This window comes from Furipterus horrens, unplaced genomic scaffold (assembly GCF_987537825.1).
Source record: "Furipterus horrens unplaced genomic scaffold, mFurHor1.1.pri manual_scaffold_1, whole genome shotgun sequence".
Classification (NCBI taxonomy): domain Eukaryota; kingdom Metazoa; phylum Chordata; class Mammalia; order Chiroptera; family Furipteridae; genus Furipterus; species Furipterus horrens.
The window spans coordinates 10846075-10858957 of record NW_028327171.1 but is presented as its reverse complement, the minus strand read 5'-3'; the positions used below and the strand labels follow the sequence as shown (position 1 = coordinate 10858957).

The 12883-nt window shown below is 43.5% G+C and overlaps 1 protein-coding gene across 1 annotated transcript in view; it reads left to right on the top strand.

Annotated features, from left to right (window-relative positions):
* LOC150020665 (germinal-center associated nuclear protein-like) overlaps positions 1–12883 on the top strand; it is a 46348-nt gene that overhangs the window by 12175 nt on the left and 21290 nt on the right. Inside the window, exons 9-13 of the mRNA XM_090272449.1 lie at positions 810–972; positions 2810–2970; positions 3238–3479; positions 3742–3959; positions 6173–6273. Coding sequence (XP_090128575.1) covers positions 810–972; positions 2810–2970; positions 3238–3479; positions 3742–3959; positions 6173–6273 — 885 coding nt within the window. The remainder of the gene's footprint in view (positions 1–809; positions 973–2809; positions 2971–3237; positions 3480–3741; positions 3960–6172; positions 6274–12883) is intronic.

Genomic DNA, 12883 nt, shown 5'->3' with positions numbered 1-12883 from the left:
AGTGATGCCCAGGGTGCGTTACCAGATCTGTTAGCAATTCACTGTGTTCAGGTGTGTTTCCTTGTACACACGTGCATATACTCGACAAAGATTTAAGTGACAGCAGAGGAAAAATTTGTGTGAAATGAATGTTAGGGGTGTGATATTAAGAAAGAATGAATTTCAAATCCCAGTCTGATTTGTATGTATACACGTGAGAAATACAGCAGAGTCCCCTGGGCTCTGTCGCTAGTAAACTGGACTTGATGACAACCGCTGTCTCCTTTAGTTCCCAAATTCCCTTATTTATGCTGAAACTTTTTTAGCTTAGTACTTTCCTCAAGAACCTTGTCACGGAATATCTAGATGTGTGATTGATACTAAGTTTTAAAATTAAGTCTTGGAGGTAAACTTGTCATGGAAAGTGGCTGTGTAGTCTTTTCATATGTTAACCATGTGTCCTATTGAGTAATTTAGTCAAATCAGTTTATTTCTAAACAAAATAAAGTTTGATATTATTTCTTAAACATTGTCATCAAACACAGCTAGTAGTCAGTTGGGATTAAAATAACTCTTAGATAAGCAACTTTTTAATTGTTTGAATTTATTTACTTTACTTGTCTTCTTAAAGAAAACCTTTTTACCAGTGTGGCCCAAGAGTGGCGGCTTCGAAGTTAGTAAACAATGAGTGTAATGGTACACGTCACCATTAAGACCCTTTTTCTCACTATGGGTCAAATCTAGTTTTTTATTAGATCTGTTTTTATGGATATTTTGTCTAATTAATTAAAAATAAAATTCTAATCTTTTTTATCTCCTTCAATTAACAGAGAAGTACAACAGTTCCATCCAGCTGTTAGAAACTCCCCGGAAGTGAAATTTGCCGTTCAGGCTTTTGCTGCATTGAACAGTAATAATTTCGTGAGATTTTTCAAACTGGTCCAAGCAGCTTCTTACCTGAATGCTTGTCTTTTGCATTGTTACTTTAATCAGGTGAGTGATGTCACTGTACTTGCAGAATTAGATGAGAACAGGTTGTTGTTATTTGTGATGTTTTAAGTGTTTCTGTATTCTAACTCTCATGCATCCCTCATGGTAGCACCCCCAGAGGGGCTTACCCCGTTTTACAGGGGTTTGCAATGTTGATCACTGAAGGCAATGAAAAATACTGTTCTTATGGTTCAGATAAGAGAAATCTCTTTATAACCATATAACTAGAGTTTAGCACTGTCTTCCCTGGAAACAAAGAAATTGAAAAGCAAAAAACTACATGCACGAAGTCTCTCATTTAGAAATTCTCAGTGGTACTAATTTAAATTTTTAGAGTGAGCCTGATGATGCTAAATCCATTTCAATAAATATCTCAAGTACCTGCTCTTTGTCAGTGCTGTGCTCTGGGGTTATAAAGGTGGGCACCTGGGGCTTTGCCTAGATGAGAGTTCCTGGTCTCAGAATCTCCAGTCGGGCCTTCAGCCCCAGCCCGAGGACACTTGGGGAGGACTGCAGAGCAACCCATGCATACCTCACGGTATACACACTGTGCTGTTCACCAGCCGCAGGGGTGGAGGATGCCACCAGCAGGGGTCCCTGCTGAGAGCCCTTGAGGTCTGCCTGCCTCCTGGTTCTTGTGACTCCAGCTCATTTTTCTTCTTTGGTCATACACCAAGTTCTCCTCTGAACAGTGACGAAACCCACAATCACATCCCAGGCAAAGCATCTTCAGCAAGAATGCTCATTGTCAGATCTGATAGTTGCCAACAGAACTGAAATTCTGGAACAAGTGACAAGATTTCTAACAATGTGCCACTTGGGGAATTCTATGTAATCGATAAATAAAACTAATAGTTAATGTTTTTTTAATGATTATTTACTGTTTTTCGAATGTTGACCATTTGTGCCCATAACATTAAGCCCATACCATCCCTTGTCCCCGGGACCGCCTCTGCCGCTTCCTCCTTGCTTGGCTCCTGCTGTAGTGGTGCCTCCCGCCTCAGGCTTTCTGCGCTTGCTGTTATCACCGCTCTCCCTTCTCACAGAGCCACACAGGGCCACCTCCTCCAGGCCTTGGCTTGGCGGCCACCTTGGCTAGACCCATCTCTTCCGTGCTCCTGTCCTCCTCTTCTGGCCTTCTTTCTATTGTACTGTTGCCATTAAACGTACTGAGCATTTTATATGTTCATTTTACTTAGTGTTGGTGTCTCCCTAACACACCAGCTACGTGGGGACAGGGTTTTTGTTTTATTCACTGTTGTAGTCTCAGCATTAACAATGCCAGGCATGAAGTAAACACTTGAGAAATACTGGTTGAGTTAGTTAAAGAATTTTGGAAGATGCCACCCAGAGTCCTATCACCCAACCTGAGTTTTGTTAGCATTTTCGTGTTTTTCCTTTGCCGCCTTCTTTTAAAGCATTTGTTATCATGCTAAGAAGCAATTTTATCTCTCACTCTTACTTAATTTTATATCACGCATTTTCAATGGCATCCCATTGTCTTTGTGGTAGTTTTTAGTAACCCCACAGCTTTTTGTTCGGTGGGTGCTGCACAGTCTACTTTCCATGCCCTGATGGGGGGCAGGGGGTTTGTTTTCTTATTTCTCTGACAGATAAGGTCTTCAGGCTGACCTTTTCTGTATATGAAATTGTTTCCTTTGCGTGCATTCCTGGGCATTTTCCACTGAGCAAATGGCCTTAGAGTGCCAAGCCTGGGACCCGTAGTGCCAGGTTGCTTCCCAGAGGGACTGAGCTACATCAGGAGTCCTGTCCCCCATGCCAGTCATTCTGTGGTCCTGGGGCAACTGACCCTGAGACTTAAGTGATTGGCTTCTTTCAGATCCGCAAGGATGCCCTCCGGGCCCTCAACATTGCGTACACTGTGAGCACGCAGCGATCCACCGTCTTTCCCCTGGACAGCGTGGTACGCATGCTGCTCTTCAGAGATTGCGAAGAGGCCACAGACTTCCTCAACTACCACGGGCTCACCGTTTCCGACGGGTAAGAGCTGAGGGTGAAACCGCAGGGCCTCTCCTTTTTTGTCTGAATTCGGATAAAGGGCTGGGAAGTGCTGTCGATGTGCCAGGCCCTGGAGAAGGCATGTTTCATGTGCTGCCTCCCTGGTATCCATAGCAAGGCTTAGAGTGGCTGGGAAACAGCGATTCAGTGACAGGGATGGGGCTTTTAGCATTGTTGCCAGGCACTGAGAAGTGAAGGCTGGCCTCTCACCTGTGGTGCATCTCTGTGGGTTCTTTCTGATCTGAGTAGCTGTGTTGAGCTGAACCGGTCCTCGTTCTTGGAACCAGAGGGGTTATTGAAGGCCAGGAAGTCGGTGTTTATTACCAGGAAGCTGACGATGTCAATTGGGGAAATCGTGAATGGAGGGCCATTGCCCCCTGTCCCTCGTCATACCCCCGTGTGCAGCTTCAACTCCCAGAACAAGTATGTTGGGGAGAGCCTAGCTGCGGAGCTGCTGGTGGGCACCCAGAGACCTGGCTTGGACACAGCAGGTGAGTGAAGTGGCCGCAGCTGCGGGAGGAAGTTAGCTGCTTGTCCCTCTAGGAAGCCTTTTGGGAGCCCGAAGCATCTGTCTTGTTTTGGGGTCCAGGTATGGATGTTGGCTCAGTGCTCAGGTGTTTCACCTTGAGATTGGCCTGAAAGTCTCCCTGGAGTCATGGTGCTTGAAGTTCGAGGAGGGTGGCCAGTCCTTAAAGTCATTGTGGGTGGCCTGGAGGTTGTCCTCAGTGCCCACATTTGCCTGTTCTCTTCCAGGTGGAGGGAGAGGAGAGGAGTGTGGTACTGAGGCAGACGTGTCCCCGCCTGCCCTCCTCCCCCAGTCCCTTCCACTCCCTGCACCTGCACCAGCCTCTCTGCCTCACCACCCAGCACCAACCCTGAGTGTGGCACCCAGCCTCTTCCTCCCTGCCATGCAGCCACCTGTGCAGCCAGAGCTGCTTCCTGCAAAGCCTGAGCCTGTGTACTCCGATGCGGTAAGGAGTCTTCCAAGGAGCTTGTTGTACGCAAATGTCCAGCAGCATCTGATCTCCAGTCTGACCTTTGTCTGCAGACCGAATCCACTAAGGTGGTCCCACATGTGACCTTAGAATGTTCTAGCCATTGTAGATCTCACTTGGGGACCTGGCCCATAAGGCTGAAGTCTGTGTCTCTGACGAGGAGTGTGAGGTTCTGAGAGCAGGGACGGTCTGTGGGTCTCTAGCTTGCTGCCCATGTCTCTTTTATGGCCACAGGTGAAACATTTTGGAATGAGCTGAAGGGTTTTTATGAACCTAATGCTGTTGATAAAATAAGTGCTTCCTGTGCTAAAAGCTCTGCAGACATGTGGTGTCCATGGTCATCCTATCCCAGTGCCATCCTGCACCCACCTGTCTGCTCTGAATGGTGCTTAACATACTCATTCAAAAGCCAGTGGACATGCTGACTAGGGACATGGGGACCACAGTTATCACCACATGCCCACTGATGGGCACGGCCCTGGGGTCATTGTGCCCACCAACAGGTGTGTCCCTGGGGTCAAGCAGGGCCTGTCCACCACACAGGTTGTGGGACTCGGTCTTGCCACCTGTTGCTTGGACAGGTGCTGGGCACTACCCCAGCCAGGGCATCAAGGAGGGCTGAGGGAGAGTATGGAAAATGGCCACAGACCCTGAGCATGTTTGGCGTGCAAGTGTGGCCCTGGGGGCCTTCTGAACAGCCATCCTTGAGCATGCAGGAGGCTTGCCCCATCCTCTGCAGATGGCTCCTCTCTGTTCATTAGCAGAAAGCCTTTCCAGAAACAGCATAGTCAGCCCCATGTTTGGGTCATTAAAACACCGTCAAAAAGTGTCCAATGCCCATGGTGGGACTGGTGCACAGATCCCTCCCTCCCACACCAGCCTTGCCAGCCCCCTCCCCCCCCAATAGCCCTCAAATCCATGCAGGAGTGTTCTCAGACTCTAGGACTCTGACCCTGACCCAGCCTTGCTTTTGTCTGGAAAAGTCCTTCTCACTCCCTCTTGGCTTCAAGGCTCACCTTCTCAGATTGCTACCTGCCACTGAACAAACAGCCAAGGTCACTCAGCAAAGCAGCCAGGACCATTTTCCTCACTCAGCGGGGTCATTCCTTCGCTTGCTCATTCACTCAGCAGTGGTTGGGATGCGTTACCATCCCCAGGGCTTCAGCCCCTCCACCCTAGGGAGACCTGCGGCTCCGGCACTCCTGGGCAGGGCACCCACGTTCTCTGCTGTAAAGCTGCCTCCCATGTGCACCTCTCCTAGGTGCTGAGCACCAGTGCACAAAAGCAGCATTAAAAGGCACATTTTCAAGGCCATTAAGTCTGATTGTAATCAGCGCAGGAGCAGGAGCAGGAGCGAGGTCATGTCCAGGCAGCCTCTCGGCCTGCAGTAGAGACAGGAGATTCAGGCCAGAGCCCTACCCTGGCCTGCTTGTGTCCTCTGCCCGCCCAGTCCCTCACCTCACCTCCTTACAGTTCTCCGAGTTGGCGAAGTGGATGAGGTCATTGTTGTGTATCTCCTGGGTGTTGATGTCGCTGTATTCCTTCTGGCTCAGGTCTTTGGGGTTGGTGCTGTTGTGGGGTTGGTGCTCTTGGCCCTCAGGAACTCTGGGTAGGCCGCACTGAAGGCCTGGCCACTGGACTGGGCGATCAGCTGGGCCTGTGGGCAGGGGCAACCATTAGAGACCAGCATGGAGCCAGGCCCCACACTGCCTAGAGCGGAGGGGCCATGGCGGCATGGGTGCACAGCACACACATAAGCCTGCAAGGGGGCCCCCAAGAGAGGAGCCGGGGGAATCTATCCTGGGAAAGCTGTCTTCCCATCAACGCCCCTATGTGGGCCACCATGGGGCTTTCTGCTACCTGTTCCTGTCAGGACCTGGCCCTGACTGCCCCACCTGAGCTGCTATTAAGTCCCAGACATTGTAGGACAAAGCACAGTGTCAAATGAAGTCTGCAAAGGTTAAAAAAAAAGAAAAAGGTCTCAATGGGAGTTCTGCCCTGGATGCGGCGATGTTCCATGAGAATGTAGTGGTTCTGTAAAGTCTTCAGTGCCCTTAGGTTACAAGCTCTGTCTAGATTGAGGCAGTGTTATGGCATGCCTGACCACCCTCTCCCCCTCCTCATCTGTCCTCTCTTTAGAGCCTGACCCCCTCCCTGACCTCCTCACGCCCCGTTTGACTTCTTTTTAGGACCTGGCGCAGGTGGTGGACGAGCTCATCCAGGAAGTTCTACAGAAGGACTGCGAGGAGGTCGGTGCCGCTGGGGCAGCCTTCGCAACCACAGCTCTTGGGTAAGTGGGGTGGTAAGTGGGTGCCCCTTCTGCTCTGAAGCTGTCTGTATTCACTGGGCCCAGACTCCATCCCTCCATACGTTTCCTTTCATAAAGCTGCTCAGTCTTCAGCAAGAGATTGCAGCTTCGCATGTACAGACTTGAATGTCGGTCCTGTTCTCTAGATGGGTGTAGTTCATGTTTTTGACCTTCTGTCTCTCATTGGCATGTAGTTTTCATTTGTGTCTGCTCTTTGAGCAACATTAGGTTTATTAAAGTTGTAAATTAAAAACCTATTTTTAAAAATACTTTACTACTTGAAATTCTAGTAAAGTAAAACTTAGTTCATTATTAAAAATTAAAAATACTCAAAGGAGACTTGATTTGGGGTGGTGAACACACAATACAACATATAATGTGTTACAGAATTGTACCCCTGAAACCTGTGTAATTTTATTAACCAATGTCACTCCAATAAATTCAATAAGTAAATGCTCAAAGTCCCCTCCCAAAATTAAACATACTCATTTTACTTGATCTTGGATTAAGTTTCAGTTTACAAATTTGACAGATTAAATCCCTTTATACCATTTGCATTTTAAACCATGGGAAAATTTCCTTAGACATTTATAAATTTTTTATGTCTGATTTTGTCTAATACTTAAAACATCTAGTCTTAATAAATTTAATAATCAAAATATTTCTAAGCTCTTAAGCAACTTTTGTAAAGCTGATTAAAATCTAATAAATTTAGTAAATCAGACTTTCTTAAGGATTTCAGAAATCCTAACACACAATAAAGTGACACAATTATAAAGTATATTTAAATATATTTCATCTATATAAATGTAGACTACATGAAAGAATCAGTCTTTTTGATAGATTTGATTCATTTTTTTATACTGAAGTTATATACATACCTAAAATTTTTTTTTTTTTTAAATTAGAGAAACGTCGATTTGTTGTTCCACTTACTTATGTATTCATTGGTTGATACTTGTATGTGCCCTGATGGGGGATTGAACCTATAACCTTGGTATATCGGGACTGATGCTCTAACCAAATAAGCTACCTGGACAAGTCTATACTTTCTTTCTTTTTTTTTTTTTTTAGGGTTTCACACCTAAGTTTATTGAGGGAAGGGAGGGATAGGGGTTAGAGGTAAGAGGGAAGCTCCCAGTCCACCTCAAGGGCCCATTGGAATCTCCTATATCACTTATCGCAGGTATTACGTTCTAGACACCCCCCCCCCCCGTGAAGTAGGAACCTTAGATTTATTCTACACTCTTAACCTACATAACTTTAACAAGATACTTATACAGTACCGAAAATCCCGCGATATAGCGAAAAATCCACGATAAATAATTAACTATAATATTTTTAAAAATCCCGCGATACAGTGGGGCCGCGATAAATGAACTGCTATATAGAGGGGGACTACTGTATTTACTTTCTTGATGGAACTAAATATAAATGATTTCCATGAGCTTAATTTTTATTTTTTTATTGTGGTAAAATATAACAGAATTTATCATTTAAACCAATTTTAAGTATATTGTTCAATGGCTTTAAATACATTAAAAATGTTGTATATCCATCATCACTATCTATGTCCAGAACTTCTTCATCATTCCAAAACTATATTTATTAAACAGTAATTTGTTGTTCTCTTTCCCCAGCCCTTGGTTAACCTCTTTTCTTGTCTTTATGAATTTGCCTTTTTTAGGTACCTCTCATAAGGGAAGTCATAACAGTATTTGTTCTTTTGCGTCTGATTTTTTTCAGACACAAAAATGGCTTTAAGGTTCATCTATGTTGTAGCATGTATTAGGACTTCATTTTTTTTATGACTGAGTAGTATTCCATTAAACATATATACACACATATACGTGTGCAAGTATATGTGTGCACATTTTTAAAAATTCATCTTTTGACAATTGTCAATAGTGATACTATGAACACTTGGGTTGTTTTCTACCTGTGGCAATTGTGAATAATGATGATAAAGTACTGAGTCTCTGCTTTCAGTTCTTATGGGTATGTGCCTAGGAGTGGAAATGCTGGATCATATAATCTATTAAGTTTTTGAAAAACAGCCTATTTTCCATCGTTTTACATTTTCACAAACAATGCGCAAGGGTTCCAATTTTTCTGTGTTCTTGCCAACACATGGTATCTTCTCTGTGTGTGTGAGTTTTTTTATAACCATTAAATGGGTGTGAAGTGGCATCTTGTAGTGTTGATTTGCATTTTCCTAATGACTAATGATGTTGAACATCATTTTTCATGTGCTTATTGGCCACTGATGAATCTTTGGAGAAATGTGTATTCAAGTCCTTTGTCCATCTTTGAATTGGGTGGGTTTATTTTATTTATAGTTCTTTTATATTCTGGTTATTAATTCCTTATCAGATAGATGATTTGCAAATATTTTTTTGCTCTTCTGTGGATTATCTTTTCACCTTCCTTATAGTGTCCTTTGATGCACAAAAGTTTAAAATTTTTGTGTAGTCCAGTTTATTTTTCCTTTGTTGTTTGTACTTTTGGTGTCATATATTAAGAAATCTTCACCAAATCCAATGTTTTTAAGATTTTTTCTTATGTTTTCTTCTAAGAGTTTTATAGCTTTAGCTCTTAAGTTTGGGTCTTTGATCCATTTTGATTTCATTTTTATATTTGGTATAAAGTAAGGGTCCAACACCATTCTTTTGTATGTGGGTGTCTAGTTTTCCCAACACCAATTGTATATTTTAAAAAATTTTTAATTATATTTTATTGATTATGCTATTGCTGTTGTCCTGATTTTTCCCCCTTTCCTCCCCTCCACCCAGCACCCATCACTCTCCAGGCAATCCCCATATCATTGTTCATGTCCATGGTCATGTGTATAAGTTCTTTGGCTACTCCGTTTCCTATTCTGTACTTTACATCCATCCCCATGGCTATTCTGTAACTACCTATATCGACTACTTAATCCCCTCACCTCTTCACGCATTCCCTCACACCCCCTCCCATGTGGCAACCATCAAAATGCTGTCTGTATCCATGATTCTGTTTCTATCCTTCTTGTTTGCTTAGTTTGTTTTTTAGATTCAGTTGTTGATGGATATGTATTCATTGCCATTTTATTGTTCATAGTTTTGATCTTCTTTTTCTTAAATAAGTCCCTTTAACATTTCATATAATAATGACTTGGCGATGATGAACCTCTTTAGTTTTTTCTTGTCTGAGAAGCTCTTTATCTGCCCTTTGATTCTAAATGACATCTTTGCTGGGTAGAGCAATCATGGCTGTAGCTCCCTGCTTTTTGTGACTTTGAATATTTCTTGCCAATCCCTTCTAGCATGAAGTTTCTTTTGAGAACTCAGCTGACAGTCTTATGGGTACTCTCCTGTATGTAACTATCTGCTTTTCTCTTGCTGCTTTTAAGATTCTCTCCTTACCTTTAACTTTTGGCATTTTAATTATGATGTGTTTTGGAGTGGGCCTCTGTGCATCCATCATGTTTTGGACTCTGTGCTTCCTGGACTTGCATGTCTATTTCCTTCACCAAATTAGGGAAGTTTACTTTCATTATTTTTTCAAATAGATTTCCAATATCTTGTTCTTTCTCTTCTCCTTCTGGCACTCCTATGATGTGAATGTTGGACCTCTTGAAGTTGTCCCAGAGGCTGCTTATACTATCCTCATTTTCTTGGCTTCTTTTTTCATCTTCTTGTTCTCATTGGTTGGTTGTTGCTTCCTTATGTTCCAAATCATTGATTGATTCTTAGCTTCATCCACTCTACTGTTGATTCCCTGTAAATTGTTCTTTATTTCAATTAGTGTATCCTCCATTTCTGGCTGGATCTTTTTTATGCTGTTGAGGTCCTAAGTTCCTTGAGCATCCTTATAACCAGTGTTTTGAACTCTGCATCTGAGAGATTACTTATTACTTGTTTCCATTTCATTTAGGTCTTTTTCTGGAGGTTTTTTTTTTTTTTTTAAGGATTTTATTTATTTACTTTTAGAGAAATGGGAAGGGAGGTAGAAAGAGAGGGAGAGGAACATAAATGTGTGAGAGATACATTGACTGGTTGCCTCTCGCACACCCTCATCTGGGGACCTGGCCAGCAACCCAGGCCTGTGTCCTGACTGGGAATCAAACTAGTGACCTTTTGGTTTGCAGGCCAGTGCTCAGTTCACTGAGCCGCACCAACCCGGCTTTTTCTGGAGTTTTTATCTGTTCTTTCATTTGAATCATGATTCTTTGCCTCCTTGTTTTGGCAGCCTTCCTGTATTTGTTTCTATGTATTAGGTAGAACTTCTTTGATTCCATGTCTTGGTAGTATGGCCTAATGTAGTTGGTGTCCTATAGGGTCCAGTGGCACAGCCTTCCCTATCACTGAAGCTGGGTACTTAAGGTGCACTCTTTGTGTGGGCTGACTACATCCTCCTATTGTAGTTGAGACTTGCTTGCTGTTGGCAGGTCAATGGAAGGATTTACTCAGGCCAGTCCAGCTGTAAGGACTGGCTGTGACCACTGACCACCACCCTCTACCCTCCATGGAGGATCAGCCATGTAGGGACAAGGTAGTAGTGCTCCGATGTGGTCTGTTGCTCTCCACTGTGTTCACTGGCCCTGGGGTTTCCTGGGTGGTGCTGGCCAAGGTCAGGTCCAACCTGTTTAGCCAGGGGTGCCCTGCCTGAGGTATAAAGCAATCTAAAATGGCCGCTACTTGTGCTGGCCTTGGAGATTCCCAAGTGAAGCCAAGCTATGACTGCTGGTAGTGCCAGGTCCTGGGGCTCACTGAGGCCAGCTGTTGCTTGTTTGAAAGGATTTAGGAAGTTGTGAAGCATGTGCCAAGACCAGCCATGCATATGGAAAAGCAGACTGAGGGGTGGGGTAGGGATCTTGGTGGGGGTCAGCAAACAGTGTTAGCTGGGTTGATGGAATCTCAGATATGGCATAGCTTGCTGGTTCTGTGGCTCCGTTGGGGGGAGAGTTCAGAAAAGGGACAATGGCCTCTGCTTGCCTTGATGCCAGACACTTCAGTTTCTCCCTGTAAACCACTGATGCCTTTCAAGCTGCTACCCTGGTTCTGGAGCTCAGAGGGAGTGAGTCTGAGTAGTGCATCCCTATGTGGGTTCTTTAAGAGGAACTGCTTGGAGCTCTAGCAGTTTCTTCCACCGACTCAATCCCTGCTGGTTCTGCAGCCAGAAGTTGTGGGGACTTACCTTCCTGGCACTGGAACCCTGGGCTCGGGGGCCTGGTGTGGGCTGGGATTCCTTGCTCCCAAGATACCCCTCCTGAATTTTTATCCACCACATGTGGGTTTGTGACCAGCCTGTTCTGCATCTGCATCCCTCCTACGAGTCTGGATGGATGTGGTCTCTAATTCTGTAGTTGTCAGACTTCCAATCAGCTTGATTATGATGGTCCTGAGTAATGTATTCTATATTTTAGTTGTAATTTTGATGTGGTTGTGGGAGGAGGCGAGCCATCTCTGCCTATGCTGCCATCTTGACCTGAGAGTTCCTAGCACCAATTGTTAAAAAGACTGTCCTTTCCGCATTGGATAGTTTTTGCACCTTTGTGCAAATCAGTTGATCATACATGTGAGGGTTTACTTTTGGGCTCTTATTCTATTTCATTGCCCTGCATGTCTGTGTTTGTGTTAGTACTACACTTTTTATTACTGTAGTGTTGTAGTAAGTCACTAATTCACAGCGTATGAGTCTTTCAACTTAGCGTTCCTCTTTTTCACGATTGTTTTGCTATTTGAGGTCCCTTGAAATTCCATATGAATTTTAGGATGGATTTGTCTCTTTCTGTAGAAAATGCTTGTAGGACTTTTATAGTGATTAGATTAACTCTAGATTGCTTTGGGTAGTTTTAACATGTTAACAATATTAAGCCTTCCAATTCATGAAATTAAGGCCATCCTTATTTTAGCAATATTTTGTAGTTTTTATTATACAAGTCTTTTCATCTCCATGGTTAAATGTAATTATTTTGTTTCTTTGTACTATTGTAAATGAAGTTTTCTTTATTTAATTTCATTTTCAGAATTTTCAGTGCTAGTGTATAGAAATGCCATTGATTTTGGGGTAGTCATTCTTCTATTCCCAACTTGATGAACTTTTGCTTACAAGTTCTAATAACTTTTGAGTGATTTCTTAGTATTTTCTCTATATAAGATCCTGTCATCTGTGAATAGACATAGTTTTCTTTCCAGTTTGGTTGTCTTTTTCTTGTCTAATTGCTCTGGCCATAACTTCCATTATGGTGTTGAATGAAATGTCAAAAGTGGGCATCCTTGTCTTGTTTCTGATCTTGGAAGAAAAGCTTTCACCCAGTCTTTCATCACTGAATATGTTAGCTATGGGTGTTATCATGTTGAGGAAGTTTCCTTCTATTCCTAATATATTGAATATGTTTTATCATGAAATGGTGTAATATACAAGGTATAGTTGACTCTGAACAGCACAGGGATAGGGTGCCAACCTCCACAATCCAAAATTCACGTAAAACTTTTGATTCCCCAAAAACTTTACAGTTGGCTCTCTGCATCTGCAGATTTAACCAACCTCAGATCGAATATAGTATTTTGATACGTGGATGGGAGTGCAAAAATACTGTTGTTGACCT